Source organism: Salarias fasciatus, chromosome 4 (genome assembly GCF_902148845.1).
Source record: "Salarias fasciatus chromosome 4, fSalaFa1.1, whole genome shotgun sequence".
Lineage (NCBI taxonomy): Eukaryota > Metazoa > Chordata > Actinopteri > Blenniiformes > Blenniidae > Salarias > Salarias fasciatus.
In genome coordinates this window covers 16,951,078-16,970,310 of record NC_043748.1, presented here as the reverse complement: position 1 = coordinate 16,970,310, position 19,233 = coordinate 16,951,078, and the positions used below count along the sequence as shown (strand labels likewise).

The window sequence follows — 19,233 nt, the reverse complement described above, 5'->3', positions numbered from 1 at the left end:
TAGTTTAGAGCAATGGGAATTTAGGATGCTGATTCCTTGACCTCTATTAATAATTATATATAAATGAGTAACCTACACATCATTTTAAGAAATTCTGACCTTTCCTCAGTGTTGTCCTCCATGTTGTCTGATCACATGGTTTACCAAAGTAGGACTGTCCAGCCTTTGGCTTTGGCAAGCTGTGTAGACACCTTCATCCATTGAGCCTTCTCATTTTGTAGGTCCAACCAGATCCTATAAGTGTCTGTGGCCCCCAGTGTGTCCCTATGCCCTGGCTATTTTTATGTCCTTATATTTTTGGTGTATGTTATCACGTCATCGTGTGCTCTGTCTTTGTGTGTGTGTTTTTCACAGCAGCGAGTCGTAAGGCGGGTTCTTAATGCTGCCAATGCTTTTGCTTCTTTTCCCGTTTTGCAGCAAGGAGCAGCAGAAGAACCACAATAAGGGGGTCAATAAGTCGGTGTGGGAGCAACGCACCAAGGAGCTGAGGAAGCAGACCCTGGCGTCCAGCCGGGAAGCCCTCTATAACGAGCTGGACCCCGACGACCGCTGGAAGGCAAGGACAGGGAGGGAGGAGCACAACAATGTAAAGGAAAAGGCAAACAAAGGCCCTTAGACTTGTGCTATCAGTATACACAAGTAACGGCACTGATGATGATGATGATGATGATGATGATGATGATGATGACTTTCATCACTGTGTTAATTTAATTATTTCAAGTTAATGCTAAATCAATTTACAATCACATACCAACATTTTGTCATTTTTGGGCTCAAAACTTTAATATGGATTTTGTTTTATACCCCCCCCCCACCCCTATCCCCACCCCTATCCCCACCCCTGCAGGTGAATTACTCGCGTCACATCCGTCCAGACATGAAAACTCACCTCGATCGACCGTTAGTTGTGGACCCTCTTGAAAATCGCAACAACAACACCAACAAAACCACTGCCAATAATCCAGACCTTTACGTCAGTCAGCATCACCTCGCCGAGGAGCTCCACAAGCAGACATGTCTCCATGAACCCCACGGCCAAGTGGGAGGGGGTGGAGGGGGAGGCTCAGGCCTGCCCAGGCCTCCCATGGAGCGGGGAGAGTCCACGGAAAGCCGGCGGAGCCGCAAAAGCGAGCACCACCACGGTTCTCGCGTCCGACTGGACACCACCGCGATCCCGGGACCGGACTCAGAGGAGAAGCCGCCCAGACGGCATCACCACACCCGGAGCGGCAGTCGAGGGGGAGGGCAGTCGGAGCACAGGAGGCCCAGGTCACATCGGAAGAACGGCGAAGACGGCGAGGATGGCGGCGGAGGAGGTGTTGGGAAGTCGGGCAGGCACCGGAGCAGAGGTGGAGAAGGAGGAGAGAACGACGGGCCCGGGAATGGCAGTGAGAGGAGACCCAGGAGAAACCGCCATGGGAATCAAACAGATGGCGAGGGAAAGAGGATGTGCCAACACAGAAGGAAGTACGTCCACCGCACTCGATCACCACCGTCTCTTACTGAAAAAAATTATTTCTTCTTTCCCAGTACGTCATTTTTTTATTCTTTCACTAATAGTTTCCTCTTTTTGTGTTTTTAGGGATTGCAGTGTCCCGAACCTCTCCACCACACGACCCATTCAGAAGAGCCTCTCCAGGCAGAACAGCCAGTACAGTGAGGACATGGACAACCTCATGAATACCAAGCTGGTTTCTGGCTCCACTCCTCCGAGCGAGGGTCGTCCGAATCCAGTTGGGAATCACACCCTTGCCCCTGGCTTTGGATCCGCCCTCCATCTTGCCAACAGCGGCACTCATGGAAGTTTGGTCACACTGGATAGCTACGGAAATATTGGACATCACCGCACCAACAGTGTGATCAGGCTGCCCCACCCCGACTACACAGCTGTGGATATGCCCATTTTTCCATCCACCAACGCCATACTGCAAGGTAAGAGCTGAATCAGCTGTTGTCCTTTAAATTACCTAACTTCCCTTTAATGCAACGGCATTTTCCTCTCCATTCCAGTTAATAAAAATGCCAATACAGAGCCTCTGCCAGCAAAGGAGGACAAAGACGACGATGACGATGAAAAAGGAGGTGAAGGAGGGCCCCGGCCAATGCCGCCATTCAGCTCCATGTTCATCCTGTCCACCACCAACCCGTAAGTCACAGATTAATACGCCGCCACAATAAAGACCGATACACAACAGAAAAAGAAATAAAATTAAAGAGCTGCATGGAGCACGTTGAGACAGCTGCTGCAGTAAAATATGCCGTATTATCAGTGAAGTTCACCACCACTAACCGGAACCTTCAGCTCTTGTACAGAAGTCAAGTCGCTGCAGATGAAACAGTTTGTTTGCTTCAGTTTATCAGCTTGTACTTAAAAATTACACCGAGCACATGCACAGCACATGAAAAATAGAACGTGTGTCGGTGTGTGTTTCTAGGTTTCGGCGGGCGTGTCATTACGTCTGCACCCTGCGTTACTTCGAGATGTGCATCCTGCTCGTCATTGCGATGAGCAGCATCGCGTTGGCAGCTGAAGACCCTGTGTGGCCCGATTCCCCTCGAAACAATGTGAGAAAGTCATATTAAAGAATCAACCGTTCAGTTGTGGCAAGCATTCGATCGTACCGTTTGACCTTGGAAGTCATCACACTCATACATCCTGTCCCTCTTTTCCACTATTGTGATGCATTATTGTTTTTGTGTGCAGGTTTTACGCTATTTTGACTACATCTTCACAGGCGTGTTCACATTTGAGATGCTGATAAAGGTGAGACAGTGTGGAGGGTTGTACATCGACACTCCTTCCTGACACGTTGGGATCTTCTGTCTTTGTCGGATGTAGATTTAACACTTTTTTTTTCTTTTAATTTAACACAGAAAGACTAACGGCCTGTCAAATGCGGAGTTCACATTTGTCTGATTCTGTTTTAGATGGTGGATCTCGGGCTGGTCTTGCACCAGGGCTCTTATTTCCGGGACTTATGGAACATCCTTGACTTTATAGTGGTTAGTGGTGCTCTGGTGGCCTTCGCCTTCACGTAAGTCTCCCTCTTACTTCCCCACAGTTCTCTCCTTCTCCTCCTCCTCCTCCTCCTCCTCCTCCTCTTGTGGCTGTCTATTGCCTCACTGGTACCTTGGAGTACAGTCTTTCCTATTCTTTTCTACTCGCGCATGGCTCATTTCCTACCTCTTACTCCTCTCTACTTTCTGTGTCTCTACCAAACACTTCCACATCACCTCTTTATTTTCTTCTTTCCTGCTCATTTCCAGCAAATAAATCCTTCTCTCACCTGTGCTATTAATGCAAGTAGCGAATCCTCTACATTCGGCCATTCTCCTACATCTTGTCTGTCACGATCTTTCTGCAATCCTTCCATTTCTCTGCCCCCTCAACAAAATGCTTACACATCTACATGTGAAAAAAAAAAATAGAATCCCGGCATCCTTTTTTCCATCCACCCCTTCTTCCCTGTGTGAGAGGTGAGGACCACCTTTTGCACCTGTAACCCTTTAGTGCCCAGGGCGTTCTAGAGTTAAAGGCCCCTTTGCAAAGACAGGCCAGGTCAAGCTGAGCCTCCGTCAAATAATCTCCACACCCCTCTTCACAACAAAGCAGGTACTTTAAAATTCTACTTGATCTGCATGATATCGAGGATACAATACAGTTATGTTTGCATAACTGAGCTAAATTAGAGATTAGATTATCAGACGTGCGCTGCATTCCAAGCATGAACTTGGCTTTTGCATGGTTGGGGAGGATATGGTACCGTAACATAAAGCAAACTAGCTCTTCAGAGATGCACTCGCTATTTATGGTGACGTGACCTTTGTATATTTTTAAGATCTACTGTACTCTAAGTTCATAACGGCAATGCAATAACCTCCTACACATATTTTCACATGTGGCGAAATATGAGATATTGCTTGATATTAATCTGTTGACTGCTGAAAATCTTATTTGTGTTTTCAGCAAACAGTAGTAGCACATGTGCCATATAAGTTTGTTTTGTCTTGATTTCTACTTAAATCGATTGTAGTGGTTTAGCTTAGGCAACGCAGAAACCACAAGAAGCATGCTCGCATGGAGAGCAGGAATTTGCATTTGAATGTTTTTTTTTCTATCATTTAAAAAAAAAAGAAGAAGAAATTATTCATTTGTAATGTTTGTGATTTTGCTCCCCTAGCACTTTCACTGTGCAAGTAAGTCATTATTTATAAATTAGATGAAAGCATGGTCTGTGCTGGCACAGTGTTAACAACATTGACCAACATCAACATGAATACAGTTTTAATGCACAAGCCTATTGACGACTGAAGTAATTGCAGTTTTGGAAGATTCAGATTTGGTGTGTTATCTTGTCTCATTTTGCTGTTTTCAGTTCTCTGAAATCATGGACTAAGTGTCCATCAGGCCTCCCAGGATTCAGCAGGCTGCTTCAAATGGGAATCCATTGTTGTATATATCAGTTTGTGTGTAAGATTTTCAGCTGTTGTGATGACTCTTACAAGCCCAGGATGGCCAGCACACCTGAGAACAACAAATGAACAGCCCAAAGTCATCCACAGCTCTTCCATTTATTAACTACACCAGGACACAGCGGCAGCATCTCCCCTCCACAGACAACAGGCAACACAGGTGTGACTATCCAAATCCCTTATATAGCGGGGACCAAACCACCCATGTGGAATTCAGAGGGTCATGCTGAATTACATCACCGGTTATTGAATTAGCGCTATTTCCAATTAAGTGTCCTATTTACATCATTCAAAGTACAATAACAATCAGTTCTATCTTCTCCATCTTAAGTTATACATTAAATTCCCTTTAAACCATACATTGCAAATGCCCTCAGTGAAACCTCCCCTCCCTTGGGCTCCACTTGGGTCAGTCCAATAAGGGTGATGATGTGCAGCTGGCCTGCACTCACATGGGTGCGCCTCCATGCCAGTGCCCCAGCCAATCACCTCAAAGAACGAGAGAAATGGTGAGAAGTTAAAACAAAAACTTGTGAAAATTAAATAAGGATCCAACTTTCAGTTAACACAAAACCATCTGTAAAATAAATGCAATGTCTAAACCCAAATGAAGACCTAAATGAATGTGTGAGAGACAGAAACTAAATGAAAATATACAAAATAGAATGTGAGTGGCAGAATACACCTGATTAGTGAGGACTGACTGACAGCTTCCTCACATTGTGTTAAAGAGGTGCTGCACTGATCAAGCTGGATGTAAAAGAATCAACATTAACGCTTTGGTGATACGCCAGTGGTCGGTGGTTTCTTCTTTACCCATTACCCACCCAAGCTTGTATCTCAAGACAGCAATTATTTCAGGCTAGTATAAACACAATAATCTCTTCAAAATTGCAGTATTGTTGATCATTACCTCTTTGGCACAGTGCTTGGCATCCTTAAAATTTCTAAAATATGTCCTGAAGAGCTTCTTTGTTGAGCAGATTTGTAGTTATTTGAATGTCAAAGCAACAGTTTTCTTTTTGTACGATACTTAAATAAGCAGCACAATTTTTATTAGTTCAACTATGTTTCAGTCAGAAAATATTCAGATAAATTCAATACAAAGTTTTCTTGAACTCATGATGATGATGATTATCCATATGCATTCATATATAAACTCACAAGTAATGTATATTATTAAGGATATGAGTATATTGTACACAATGGACCTGTATGGAATTTTGAGTTCTATGCTTGAATTAAATTGTCGTTCACTATTTAGGTTTATCCCCAACCTCGTGTTCTCTTGCCTTTAATCCTGATGCTTCTTTCTCTCCTCTCCTTATATACTTCTGTGTTCAGCAGCTCTAGCTAAAAAAACAAAAATACAGAGTTCTCTTTTCTCTCACTCTTGCTTTTTTCCATCTTGTCGCCTTTTCCATCATTCACGGAAGCAACCAAAGTCTCCTTTACTCCTTTCCTCCCCATCTAACAGGCTTCAGAAAAGTCCACACTGTGCATTTATTTCACATGATGGTCTCTGACAATAGGTTTTGGAGAGGTAAGACCCCACAAATGATCACAGTTACTCTTAATATGTCCAGCAGTACTCATAACTCTTTGTAATCTATAAATGATTGATAGTTATTGGCGTTTTCGAAAATTAGTTCAACCAGTGTTAATCCATGCATTTAGTGTCTTTTGTGGAAGTCTTTAATATTCCCACTGAAAACTGTCACTTATTCGTGGGACACACCCATCCAAGTGCTTCTCAATCACTTCTGTTGACAAGTTTGCTCAGTTCCCTCATGACCTGACGTGAGACTGCAACTCATATATTGAATATAAGACATTGCATGAAATTAAGATGTGCAAGAACAAATCCACACATGTGATACTCAAATGAATGAATAAATGATAAAGCAAAAGCAGGTGCTCCAGGGTTCTAGTGATGGCGCTCCATTTGTAGGAGGTGCTTTTACCCCAGTGTTTCTTTCTGGGTCATCATTTCTTTGTCTCTTTCACCAAGACGCTTTCCCTTATATCAGTTGAATCTGTCCATGTGTGTGTAAATGTATAAATCTGTCTACACCTGTCATTGTCTTGATATCCTCTAAGCTGTTTGTGTGGTGGAACCAAAATATACATGCATAATTCTCTGTGTAAGAACTCTCTGTGGGAATGCTGGGTAATAACCAGGGTGGATGCATGGATAGAGAACGGGAAAATCAGGTGGTAGGTGCAAATAGTGAAAAGCTTCCATATGATGTTTTAATTTTGTTTATTTCGGTCAGATTTAAGGGGTTAACAATACTAATGGCTGATTTGGGGAATCCAAACCAATCAGAACAGACTTCCACTGATCCAGATAGGGCCTTAATTCAATCGGTGGAAATCATCCAGCACTCCAGAAATGAGCGGCAGTCTCATTGGAGATGTTTATCGCTCCTTTAATCCAATTAGTCTGGTCTGAGGGCTGCTGCGGCTTCGACCACGTTTGCCACTGTCCTGCATATTTCTGCAGTCAGACTCGGATTCATCTCCGGACAGGCGTCCGAAACGGAGATGATGATGGATGGAGGTTGGTTAAGCTTAAAGCGATGCTTTTACATCCAGTTAATGCACTTCTCGCCGGGTTGGTGTTTGTTCTCCAGACGTTGTGTGTGTGTAAAATGAGTTAATACACGAGCGTATTGATCTTTCTGGCAGTCCTCATCAGAAGTGATGCAAGCATTTAATTATTAATCAAGGGGTTTCAACTCGCAGCCCATCAGTGTGTTTTAAGGAAGTGATAGTTTACACAATCGGAGAGCATCACTGAAACATACGGTATTTAACGGGTAAATAAATTCAACCTCTGGCCTGTTGACTCATCCCCAGTCGGCTGATCTTTTTCCCACATTTGTTGTCTTAACTGTACGTGTGTGTCTTTAACTGCATGTGTATGTGTGATTTGTTTGGCGTAGTCTCTGGGTGGGAGGGTTCGATCTAACAAAAAGCAGGCCTTGTGTTCTCTTTTTCTCTCTCTCTCTGTCTCTCATATGGATGTTTACCTTCAAAATCCCTCCTTTCTCTGTGTCCCATTCTATTCCTTCTCCCACCCTTTGTCTTTTTGTCTCCTCTCTGCCTTTGTCTTGCTGTCTCTCACCCCCTTAACTCATCTCTCCGTTTGGACCACCAACAGCGGCGGCGGGTAAAGTTCTCTCTCTTTTTCCTGCTCATTTTCTCCTTCTGCACTACCATGTTCTTCTGAACACACATCTCTTTCCTTCCCATCCATTCCTCATCACAGCTGAAATTTGTACTTGTCTGTTCTTCCCCCCCCCTTTTTTTTTTTCATTGTTCACAATGGAACAGCTCTGACTCAGACAGGTGAAAATATGTCCCGCCATCTGCACTCAGGCGTGGGGGACAAAAAAAAAAAAAAAAAAAAAAACAGTTATGAAGAAACTAAGACACGCATACACTAGCGCTATACGCTCATACACGTGTGTGCAGACTTGCACACGAAGTTGCACACACGCACACAACCACCAGCAGTCTGCCATCTGTTCGAACAGCTGTAAGACACAGGCAGCCATACACACAGCTGTTGTCTCCCCTCAGGACCACTTTCGATGACCTTTGAACTTAGTATATTAACCCTGCTTTTTTCATTTATTTTATTTTTTTTCAATCAAGACATTAGTAATATATCAATGTCCTTGATGCCAAGACCTTGGCTATTTTTTTTTTTTTTTAACTGATGTTACATAATACAATATGTTTAGAGATTTTCTTTTTTTGTTGTTTCTTTCTATCTTTCGTCAGCATCATTATGTTGCAGCTATGATTTTTCAGACTTAAACAGATGTTGTGATTCAGTACTAGATGAATAGTCCTTTTGAGTTTTTTTTTTCCTTTCCCAATTTTGAAACCTTTTTAATTTGACAACAGTGTTGGCGTTTCTCTTAGAATGTTACATTTTCAAAGTGCTTTAAAGAAAGTGGTTTAGCTCAGCATTTCTTGAGGAAATGCTTGCTAAAATGTCTTTGTCTTGACTAGAAGCCCTACAAGACAAGAGTCCATGCTGTTTGAACAATGCTGTGATACCAGCTAACAGTTGAACCTTAGAGTTGATAGATTTGAATTAGTTGAGTCATTTAAAGAGAGAGTTTGACCGTCCATTACCACAAGTTTTTGCCTCTTTCACCCAGAAACAGCATCAAACTGTGACTTATGGTGAAGTATGGGAAGATTCTGGGGGGTATTTACAGTGAAAAGCAACTGTTTTTTTTTTTTGCCTTTAGACAGCTGCTGGTAATCAGTAAGGGGTTATCTATGTCTCGCTGAGACCGCCACTAAACTCTCTCTAATGCCTCGATAGAGAATAACGTTCTCCATCACTCAAGCTGCTGCTAAAAGAAGCGATAATGCAGCATGGAAAGCAAGGTTTCAATGCAGCATGATTATATTTCACAAGCTGGGCATGTGCAAGCCAAAGCTAACGCATTGAAATACTTTGCGAAGTATTAAACAAGTGTAGCTACAAGATAGCATTCAGATAGGAATGATATCAGTTGTCTCCCATAGCATGTACTGTAGTTGTAAGTTACCACCTAACTCTAGCATGTAGCTACAATGCTAACCTCACGTGTAGATATGAGGCTAAAGTGTAATATAATAGCAATGCTGCATGTGTTGCTATGTATATAACCCAGACGAAGTTACTCTTTTTGAGTTAACTCGGACACAATTGCCATCAAGAAATGGCTGCCCACTGCCATTTTGGAATCGAGACGAGTAAGACTGCCACAAACCTCTGAATCCGCTGACTCATGCTTTGTGTTTGTGTGTGTGCGCGTGTGTGTGCGTTCGCCTGCCTTGGTGCGTGTGCATTCTTGTGTGTGTGTGTGTGTGTGTGCGTGTGTACATGAACACGTACACGTGTAGGGGGAGCAGTAAAGGAAAGGACATCAGCACGATCAAGTCTCTGAGGGTGCTGAGAGTGTTACGACCTCTGAAGACTATCAAACGACTTCCCAAGCTCAAGGTACGTTTCCACAGGAAATCCCTCACCTGAGCACAAACTTTTGCTGCGAGAATGACTGGATTTCTTTTTTTATTTTATCACTGTGCAATGAGTGAGTGCTTCTGACAATTCTTACAAGATAACTTCAACTTTAAATACTGTAGGTAGTTCTTGTGTTTTATGTTTTTTTTTTTCCATTTTGAAAAGGAGCAACACATTTATTTTGGTTTCAGGGCCACCTATGATAGCAAAATATAAATTATACAATCCTAAAATGTGATCTCTCACAGATCGCTCAGATAGGCAGATTGGTGCAGTTCATCAGTTTTATGCTACTTTTACTTTCTGCACAGTCATGATTGAACCCTCTCAGGGACCAGCTTTGGCCTGCAGACTGCATGTTTGATATCCCTGCATAAGAATATAGGCACAAAGCTCTATTTTTGTGGTTGCTGTGGTTATGAGAAGCATGCATGCCAAATCCTGTCAGTGGTGACAGAAACAGTCTAGAAGTGTCGATGAAAATTAAACTTATGCATATCAATTTCTATTTATCTATGTTAAAAATGACCTGAATATTTCCACAGAGACTCAACAGCTGTGAAAATATTGCTATACCGTATAATACTTGACTTTTTAGTTTTAGTACCACTATTCAAGACATAAAAAAATGACATTAAGCCTGTTGCATTTTTGTTAACCAGCATCTTTTTCTCTGCTGTTGTTGTTTTTTCTTTCTGCCCTCAGGCTGTGTTTGACTGCGTGGTGAACTCTCTGAAGAATGTGCTCAACATCCTCATTGTCTACTTGCTCTTCATGTTCATCTTCGCTGTGGTGGCTGTGCAGCTTTTCAAGGGACGCTTTTTCTACTGCACTGACGAATCCAAAGAATTTGAGCGCGATTGCAGGTGAATATGTCCTCTGCTTGTCAGCCCAAAATAATCCCTCACTTGCATAACGGCTCGCTGGCTCTCCCCTCACACAGTTATTGCCTCGTATGGTTTTGAAATTTGTCCAAAGACTACTCGTCTTCTGCTGTATTGTGTATTCCAGAGGCGAATATTTAGAGTATGAGCGAGATAACGAAGTGAAGGCGCAGAAGCGGGAGTGGAAGAGGTACGATTTCCACTACGATGATGTGGCTTGGGCCCTTCTCACCCTCTTCACTGTGTCCACTGGAGAGGGGTGGCCGCAGTAAGTACAGCTCAACACGTGTGGCCGCGAAGCACTGAGGCTTTTAGACAACCTGTAACTCTCCCGCATTTCCATCTCCGCCCCTTCAGAGTGCTGAAACATTCAGTGGATGCGACCTATGAGAATCAGGGCCCCAGCCCGGGATACAGGATGGAAATGTCCATCTTTTACGTGGTGTACTTCGTGGTCTTCCCCTTCTTCTTTGTCAACATCTTCGTAGCTCTGATTATCATCACTTTCCAAGAACAAGGAGACAAGATGATGGAGGATTACAGTTTAGAAAAGAATGAGGTGAGGAAGGAAAAAAAAACGAGAAGATGGGCAAAAGAAACTCAAAGGCTGGACAATAACATAATTACTTCTCTTTTTTGTTTCTGACAGAGAGCCTGCATCGACTTTGCCATTAACGCCAAGCCTCTGACACGCCACATGCCTCAGAACAAGCTCAGCTTTCAGTATAAAATGTGGGAGTTTGTGGTGTCGCCACCGTTCGAGTATACGATCATGGCGATGATCGCGCTCAACACAGTCGTGCTGATGATGAAGGTAAGAAGCTGCAAGCTTCCAACCCAACACATGGCTGTAATGCATGTGATGAGAAGGAAATCAGAGCAGCTTTAGGTGACATCTTTTCTGTGTGTTCACGTGAATGCACATTTATCTACTGTATATCCAAATCATTCTCCCATATCGGATAAACTGTTCTTACGAATTTGTGCGCTGTCCGTGTGTTTGTTTCTAGTATGATGGAGCTTCTGATACTTATGAAGCTGTTTTAGCAAACCTGAACATAGTGTTTACTTCACTCTTCTCCATGGAGTGTGTACTCAAGATCATCGCCTTTGGAGCACTGGTGAGTTTTTTTTTATGTTTCACATATTCAAGAAAAAAAATGGAAATCCAGTCATATAAAAAGGTGATCAACAATCAAGTGTGCTGTTAGTGATGGAACAGAGGAGTGTGTGTGTGTGTGTGTATGAATCAGTGCTGAAGGAGGCTCAGTAATACACTAATTAGAAAGATGAGAATGAGTGACATAAAGGCGGTAAAGCCTACACGGAGGGTGGTGATTAAGCAGGATAGGATTTGAATCTTAGACTGTGCTCTTGAACAACCTCATGCATCCAAACGCGCGCACAACACAAATACAACCTCAGCCCTTGGTGATATCTGTGTGTCAAGGTGGTTTATTTTAATAGCCTCCTCCCCCTCTGTCTCTCCACTTTTCTAATGCACAGTTTGGCTACAGGCAAAACACAGGAAAGCTTAAAAAAAAAGCAGGCTTGTTTATTAGTTTTTTTTTTTTTTGTCCCTTCTGTAACACGCTCTGCATCTTTGAGTCGCGTGGATTTTAAATCATTTTGCAAAAATCCATACTTCACCTGTGCTGATGTATAGATGTTAATGTTAAGATATAGGTATAGATAAAGAAAATAAAAGTTTTCTTTGAAGTGGACGACATGTACTGTTGTGCTTGGCATTAATACACTGCATGAGATTCTTGTCTGCTGGGATTCATCCAGCGCATCACCACTGATGCCCCATTTGTCTCATCGGATTTCTTCCTGTTCCTGTTGGACACTGATGTCTTTTTTATTGTCTTGCTCTCCTTCTCTTCTTTCTTTCTCTTTCTCATTTTCTGATTCTTTTCTTCAATCATGTTTTTTTTTTTCCCCTTGTATGCTCCTTTCATTTGGATATTACCATAATCTCATTTAATATCCTTTGGCTTGCTTCGCTGTGACCTGTCTTTGCCACGTCTCCTTGTATTGCTTCATTTCCCTGTCAATATCCATCCCTTCCATTACTTCCTGCCCTCCTCTTTGTCTGCTTCCCTGCCACATCCATGCTCTCCTGCTTTTGAATCTGTCATGTTTCCAACATGTCACCTCATAATTTCCTTCTTTTTTCTTTTTTTTTTTTACTTTATCTTCCTTTGTCCTTTTACCCTGTCTTGCATCCTCTTTCTTCTCCTCTTTCTTCATATCTCTCTTGTCCCAATCACAGAATTATTTCAAAGATGCCTGGAATATTTTTGACTGTGTGACAGTTCTGGGCAGCATCACCGACATCCTGGTTACCGAGCTTGGGGTAAGTAGTAATATTTGAAACATGAGTGTATGTTTGACAGATCTGCAGCGATGATGATTTGATGTCAAATTAGCCATGTTTGTGGAGTTGATCCGCTTTGACTGAACTGTTTGTTGGGTGAGCCTCAGCATGTGTCTGCGGACTTTCACATCTGCCACGCTGAGTAGAAAAATATCGCGGACAAGACGGGGAGTAAGGAGGCAGCATGAGTTAGAGGCCCTGGTTGAGTCTAGCTTTGCTCAGTCATGCATGAGCATCTCTTGAAAGTCTTATATAATTGTCCCAGTTGGTGGAACGGGGATCCAGCTAGCCAGCGTTGAACAGCTAACAGTGAGGCAGAAAACACACTGATGCTCTGCAGCGTGGCAGCTTTCTCCAAGCAGCCTCTTAGCCAATCGTGTTTCCAGATTGAAGCTCAGGTGAAAGTCGGCATTTGTATATAAAATAACCGACTGTAAAGAAAAATATATTACAAGTACTGCATTAAAAAAACTAATATCATCATTTTTTTTATTATTATTATGAGTGATTTATCTATATCAAAATGAGCTGCTTCAAGGATCTTTCATAATTAAATAAAGCAAAATTATTCAGTTTTTCATCAATTGCATTTATTTATTTTATACTCTCCCTCAGATTGGTTTGATATGAACTGAATACTTCATATAATACACAGTATAACTCCCCATTAAAGCAATATACGACCGTTTACATGTGTACAGATCTTTTTGTGTGAATACATGTTTTAATGTGTTGCAAAGGGGTGTCATTATGAAACACTAAAATAATTCTAAGGCTGTGTTCGGATACAGAACAACGTATTCATAATTTATACACTGCAAAAAAAAACCAAATCTGAGCAAGTTTTTCAACTTCTTTTGAGTGAAAATGTCTCATTTTACTTGATTTAAGTTAAATTCCCCTAAATATTATATTTCATCAAGATAGAAAGGCTTGATTTAAGAGAAATTCTCCTGAAATCAAGAAAATTTTCACTTGTTCTATTGGCAGATTTTTTTCCTAAATTAAGATACTTTTACTTTGAAATTAGTAAAAAAAAAAAAAATCTGCCAATAGAACAAGTGAAAATTTTCTGTTTTACCCATCAGTCAAATCCCTAGAAATACAGGTCTTTGCTTTGTTGCTGTTGTATGTGTTAATCCAGAATCCACATATTTCTACAACAGTTCTACTGACTCTTTATATATTTTGTTGTATGGATGTACAAACTGCTGACACACACTTGCTGCTGTATTAATTTATGTCTGTAATGACCATTGATTTCTTTTCTTGTTTTTTATCTTTTTACATGCTTTCTTTAAATCGTCCACAAACTTTACGGCGATCTACTGTAATCTACTTCGCCCCTTCCCTCTCTCCCTCCCTCCTCCTGCTCCTCCTCCCCCCTCAACCTCAACACCTACTACTTGCTGTGATACCGGTCCAATCAAAATGCACTATGAATCCTCTGTGTCCACCATTGACAACTGGCTTGGCCAATCTGTCTGGTTGTTCTTCGAATCAACCAAAAATCCAAAAATTTGCTGCTATAAACCATATGTCTGCAACATCCACATGTAGATGGTTTGTAATTTTTTGGAGATCTTATTTTACTGCATCTGCTTTAACTGCATCCCAGCTAGCGTTACGGTTCTGAAATGTGCATGATCTGCTTGATTCTCTCCCCCCCCCCATCCACAGCTCTCGATGAGCCATACGTTTTTAGCTGTTGCCTCTCTGCCAGTCACTTGATACATATACATGTAAACATACAGCGTATGTATATGTAACTGATGCATATATATGCATATATCCTTCTCTTGAAATGAGTGTTCAGTTTCAAAGGATTGAGCTGGAATTGATTGCTACATCTATCCATTGTGCACTCAGAGTACATGCATAGAGTATCTGCACACACACACACACACACACGCGCACACACAGACACACTCACAGACATGACAGTGACTGGGAGAATGACAGAGTGAAGCTTTGCCCAAGGCAGAGAGAGCAAGTGATGCATGCAGCCCGTTGCATGTCTTTGGCACGAGCCTTTTTTCTTTCCACCAGACTCTCGCAGACAGAGCAGCTCTGGAATATGTGTCACGTTGTAAATAACCTGCATGTGCTGCTGCCAGTCCCTTTTTGAGCACTTCCAGTCTCAAACTGCAGTCTTCTGTGTCTTACTTTGGTAATTGGTTAAATAACTTTAGATATGATTTTGAATCAGATTTTGTGTATTTGTTCTTTTTATTTTGCTGAATAAAACTGGAAAATAGTCCAAAATAATCACTTTTGATAACAGTGGTTTCTCAGCTCTGTAAAATATAGCTTGCAAACCACATATTCAGACTCAGGTTTTACCTACTGAAGCCTAAATAAGTTTAGTAGACATATAATGATTTGTTGTTGTTCTTTGAGTCTATACTTCTTTGACTGTGACATCTTAGCAGTATGTCAAGTATGTTTCGTATGATGCATGTGTTGCCATTGTATTTCCGGCTTTGCTTTCGACTCGGTTCACATCTGCATGCTGTGAGCTTGCTTCTTTCCAAAACGTGCATATTTTGCCTTGAGAGAATTAGTGCATTTGGTTGTCTTTCCAAGGAAGCGTCCTGATGTCCCTGCACTCTTACTACTCACCAATCCTACCACAACTACTAATATGATTCCCAATTGGATGAAAGTAGCTAGATCTGGATGATTACCTTCCCCCTGTGTTGTATTGTTTGGGTTTGTCTTTATTACTGGGTATGAAAAGCTTGTCGGAGCCTTGCTGATTTGAGTTCGGTTTGCTTTGACTTGTTTGGCTCCTCATTGTTTCATTTTGTATTGAGTTTGAATTTCCATAACTTTTTGGGTTTGACTGATTTTTCCTCTCATTTCTTTATATTTTTGTGATCTGAGAAAACATCATTCGCACTAGCTGTACCACTAACGACTTCTTCCTTTTACTCCCACCCCCGATTCTTCCTCTGCTTCGCTCTCCCCCCTCCTCCCTTTTCCCTTCTCTCTCCTACCTCCAACCTCCTCATCGCGCCTTTCTCTCTGGCTACGTTTTGACTGTGCTTCTAGAATAATTTCATCAACCTGAGTTTCCTGAGGCTGTTCAGAGCAGCTCGTCTCATCAAGCTGCTCAGGCAGGGAGAAACCATCCGCATCCTGCTCTGGACCTTCGTTCAATCCTTTAAGGTTTACATCAAACTATACAGCATAACACAATCAAAAATCATATGCGTTTATATATGTAGAGAGTGAGAAGCTGTTTTTTTTTTCTTTTAATATCATGCAGAATGCAATCTTTAAAGTCTGCGCCAGCTTAATACAAAGTGATTATTGTGTCTGCCCTCAGGCTCTGCCTTATGTCTGCCTCCTCATCGCCATGCTGTTTTTCATCTATGCCATCATTGGGATGCAGGTGGGTGAGAGCCGAAAAATGCTACGGTGCTTTTGGGATTCATTAAATATTTTTGTAGTATAATTATGATGAGGAGGATGCGACAAAGCATGAAAATGAGGCAGATCGTCGCTTTTTGGGGGATTTGGCGTGTGAGGGGAGGAACAGTGAGATCGTGGAAACGGTGACGGGGTCTCGTGCCTAACGTGTCCTCTTCACCTAACAGCTGTTTGGGAATATTTTGATCGAAGAAGATTCAGAGAGCGCCATCAACCAGCACAACAACTTCAGGACCTTCATACAAGCCCTGATGCTTCTCTTTAGGTGTGTGTGTCTGTGTATTGTAATCTGAAGTCAGTTCCCTCAAAATGCTTGAAGTCACATTACACCCTCTTTGTTTTTTTAACTTCCCTCAAAACTTCCATCTTCCTCATCCTCCCAATGTCTGCAGGAGCGCTACGGGAGAGGCGTGGCACGAGATCATGCTGGCGTGCCTGGGGGGTAAAGAGTGCGACCCCCTGTCAGGGAATACAGAGCCGGAGTGTGGCAGCCAGGTTGCCTACCTCTACTTTGTCTCCTTCATCTTCTTCTGTTCGTTCTTGGTGAGACTCAAACACCCTCATCCACACGAGATCCATGTTCAGCTGACTTATATTCAACTAAGAGATATATTTAAAGAGAGTTACTGGTATCTGCTTCCGGAAATATTTCCTTTTTTTGCTTAAATTATCAATATTCGGATCAGATTTCAGATGCGATTGTTCTTTATAGGAATTTAACCTTTTGTTTATGTGTGTGTGTGTGTGTGTGTGTGTGTGTGTGTGTGTTGTGTATGAGCAGATGCTGAATCTATTTGTTGCTGTTATCATGGACAACTTTGAGTACCTGACAAGAGACTCGTCCATACTGGGACCTCACCATCTGGATGAGTATGTCAGGATTTGGGCCGAATATGATCCTGCTGCCTGGTGAGTGATGAGATGCACGCACTCAGGTGCGAGGACACATAGGTTAAACATCTGGAAATTTCACTTAAACACTAAAAAACACTGAAGCATTTGTAGATATCACAATTGATTTATTGTAAATATTGAGTCCACATATGCCTACAAACATGGAATTTTCATCAGACTCATTTCAGTTAGATGGTTGATTTTATGTGTTTAATATATATTTTCCCACACAGTGAAAGACCCGAGCCAATAAAAAAAGCACAAACTTTAGCTTTTTGAAACTAATGTTCTGTGAAAGCAGCTGCAAGAGGGCTGTGACGGATCTGAGCATAACCTCATCAGGAATCTGGTTATCTCTCTCACGCCGTACAGCCCCATCCCTTCTCCCTCCTTTTCGTAAACCCTCCTGAGATGCCCTTCACCCTTTTCCAATCCCCTCTCCTTTATATCTGGAATCGGTATACTGCTAAAAACTTAATGTGGGAAAGTCTACACTCCAAAGAAATACTTCCCTGTAGCCTGAATGTCTGCTGTAGACATGCTAAGTTTCATGGTATCTGTATTCCAGTGCGTGTGTGTTGCCCCTCATGCCGTCCTGTAGGCTGCTCCAAAAGTCAAATGAAAAAAAAAAAAAAAAAAAGGAGGAATTAAAGAGTAATTTTAGAGTTTGCAAAAATAGATTAACAAGGGATAGAGCAAGAACTGTTGTTAATAATAGCAATCATTCTTGGTTTGTCATTTGGCTGATAAATCCATTTTAAGGATTGCATCTGAATAATTACTTTCATTCATTGGTGCACCATCCATAGTTGTGAAAACATTGCTTTTTTTTTTCCCCCTTGAAACTAACGTGCAATTTCTCAACTACTGATTTACTGACTGCTGCACAATCAACAGACGGCAGGAAATGCAGATGCATGGCTGACAGTGAACATGTATTTAAGGAGGAGGAGCAGTTTACACCACAAGTAATTATTGAGCAAATAGCCATTTACCAAGCACATGCGCTTCAAGTCTGTTGGTAGTTCTTAAATTATATTGTGCACACATCCTAGTTAGGAGCCGCTTTGAGAAGCTTACGAAAAGTGGTGTCAAGCTGAGAAGGAGGCAAAAAAGAAGAACCAAATCGAAGAGAAGGACAGCGAAAATGTGTGAGGCAGGACCACTGTTAGAAACTACCCATAAATGATCTGTTTATTTTCAGTGTGTGTGTGTGTGTGTGTGTGTGTGTGTGTGTGTGTGTGTGTGTGTGTGTGTGTGTGTGTGTCTGTGTAGAGTTTGCACAGATGCATTCAAGTGTCTCAAAAGTCAGTTTTTAAACATTGTAAAGTGTTTTCAGATACTGTGTTCTTGTCAATCTTGTGCTCTTCCTCCCAATGTTCTCTTTTATCTGGATGTGTGTGTGTGTGTGTGTGTGTGTGTCTTTTTTTCCTGTGTGTACGTGTGTGTTTGTTAACTCCCCTGTATTCTTCTTGCAGCGGGCGAATACATTATAAGGACATGTACAGTTTATTACGGGTTATCGACCCGCCTCTCGGCTTAGGCAAGAAATGCCCCCATAGGGTGGCCTGCAAGGTTTGACTTCCATTCAAACGAAACCTCTCAACCACACTTGCTAGCCACAGCATCCAGGAATGGAATGAATGCCGCTTTGTACTCTGTTTATTTTTATTATTTTTCTTTTAATTTGTAATTTCCTTTATCATTTCAACTTGAGAAATTATTTTCCACCATTTTACGACTTGCATTCTGAACTGCTGAGAGAATGTGCGGGACAATGCAGACACCCAGAGAAGCATGTGAAATGCACTAAATGACATGCAGGAGAAAAGAAAAAAAAAAAAAGAAGCTACATTTAACCACATTGTAATTTTTTTTCCTTTTTTTTTTTGTAAATTATTTTTTATTTTTGCTTGCTGTGGAGCCATGGCTATATTGTAGTAATCTACGGTTGCCCACTGTAGTGTCGCATTGTTCTTGGTTTTTTGGGGGTTGGGGGAAAGACAGAAACTGCATTGACACCCCTTCCTCTTCTCCCCCCGTCTGTCTTCAGAGCTTGGTGCCTGCTGTCAAGCTCTGCCCCACACTACTGTGCAAACGTACACAAACATATCGTATATACCTCCGACTAC

General features: G+C 41.9%; 1 protein-coding gene across 27 annotated transcripts in view; it reads left to right on the top strand.

Moving 5' to 3' along the window:
* cacna1aa (calcium channel, voltage-dependent, P/Q type, alpha 1A subunit, a) overlaps positions 1–19,233 on the top strand; it is a 68,842-nt gene that overhangs the window by 34,398 nt on the left and 15,211 nt on the right. For 7 of the 27 annotated variants that reach the window (XM_030089200.1, XM_030089185.1, XM_030089193.1 and 4 more), the window contains 23 exons: positions 418–586; positions 848–1,467; positions 1,583–1,932; positions 2,011–2,146; positions 2,436–2,565; positions 2,705–2,764; positions 2,929–3,035; positions 7,640–7,648; positions 7,813–7,827; positions 9,388–9,487; positions 10,214–10,374; positions 10,520–10,660; positions 10,750–10,951; positions 11,042–11,206; positions 11,403–11,513; positions 12,668–12,751; positions 14,333–14,335; positions 15,827–15,943; positions 16,104–16,169; positions 16,375–16,472; positions 16,600–16,750; positions 16,989–17,116; positions 18,580–18,676. In XM_030089200.1, coding sequence (XP_029945060.1) covers positions 418–586; positions 848–1,467; positions 1,583–1,932; positions 2,011–2,146; positions 2,436–2,565; positions 2,705–2,764; positions 2,929–3,035; positions 7,640–7,648; positions 7,813–7,827; positions 9,388–9,487; positions 10,214–10,374; positions 10,520–10,660; positions 10,750–10,951; positions 11,042–11,206; positions 11,403–11,513; positions 12,668–12,751; positions 14,333–14,335; positions 15,827–15,943; positions 16,104–16,169; positions 16,375–16,472; positions 16,600–16,750; positions 16,989–17,116; positions 18,580–18,676 — 3,220 coding nt within the window. The remainder of the gene's footprint in view (positions 1–417; positions 587–847; positions 1,468–1,582; positions 1,933–2,010; positions 2,147–2,435; positions 2,566–2,704; positions 2,765–2,928; positions 3,036–7,639; positions 7,649–7,812; positions 7,828–9,387; positions 9,488–10,213; positions 10,375–10,519; positions 10,661–10,749; positions 10,952–11,041; positions 11,207–11,402; positions 11,514–12,667; positions 12,752–14,332; positions 14,336–15,826; positions 15,944–16,103; positions 16,170–16,374; positions 16,473–16,599; positions 16,751–16,988; positions 17,117–18,579; positions 18,677–19,233) is intronic. The other 20 variants (XM_030089208.1, XM_030089197.1, XM_030089203.1 and 17 more) reach the window with 12 other exon arrangements.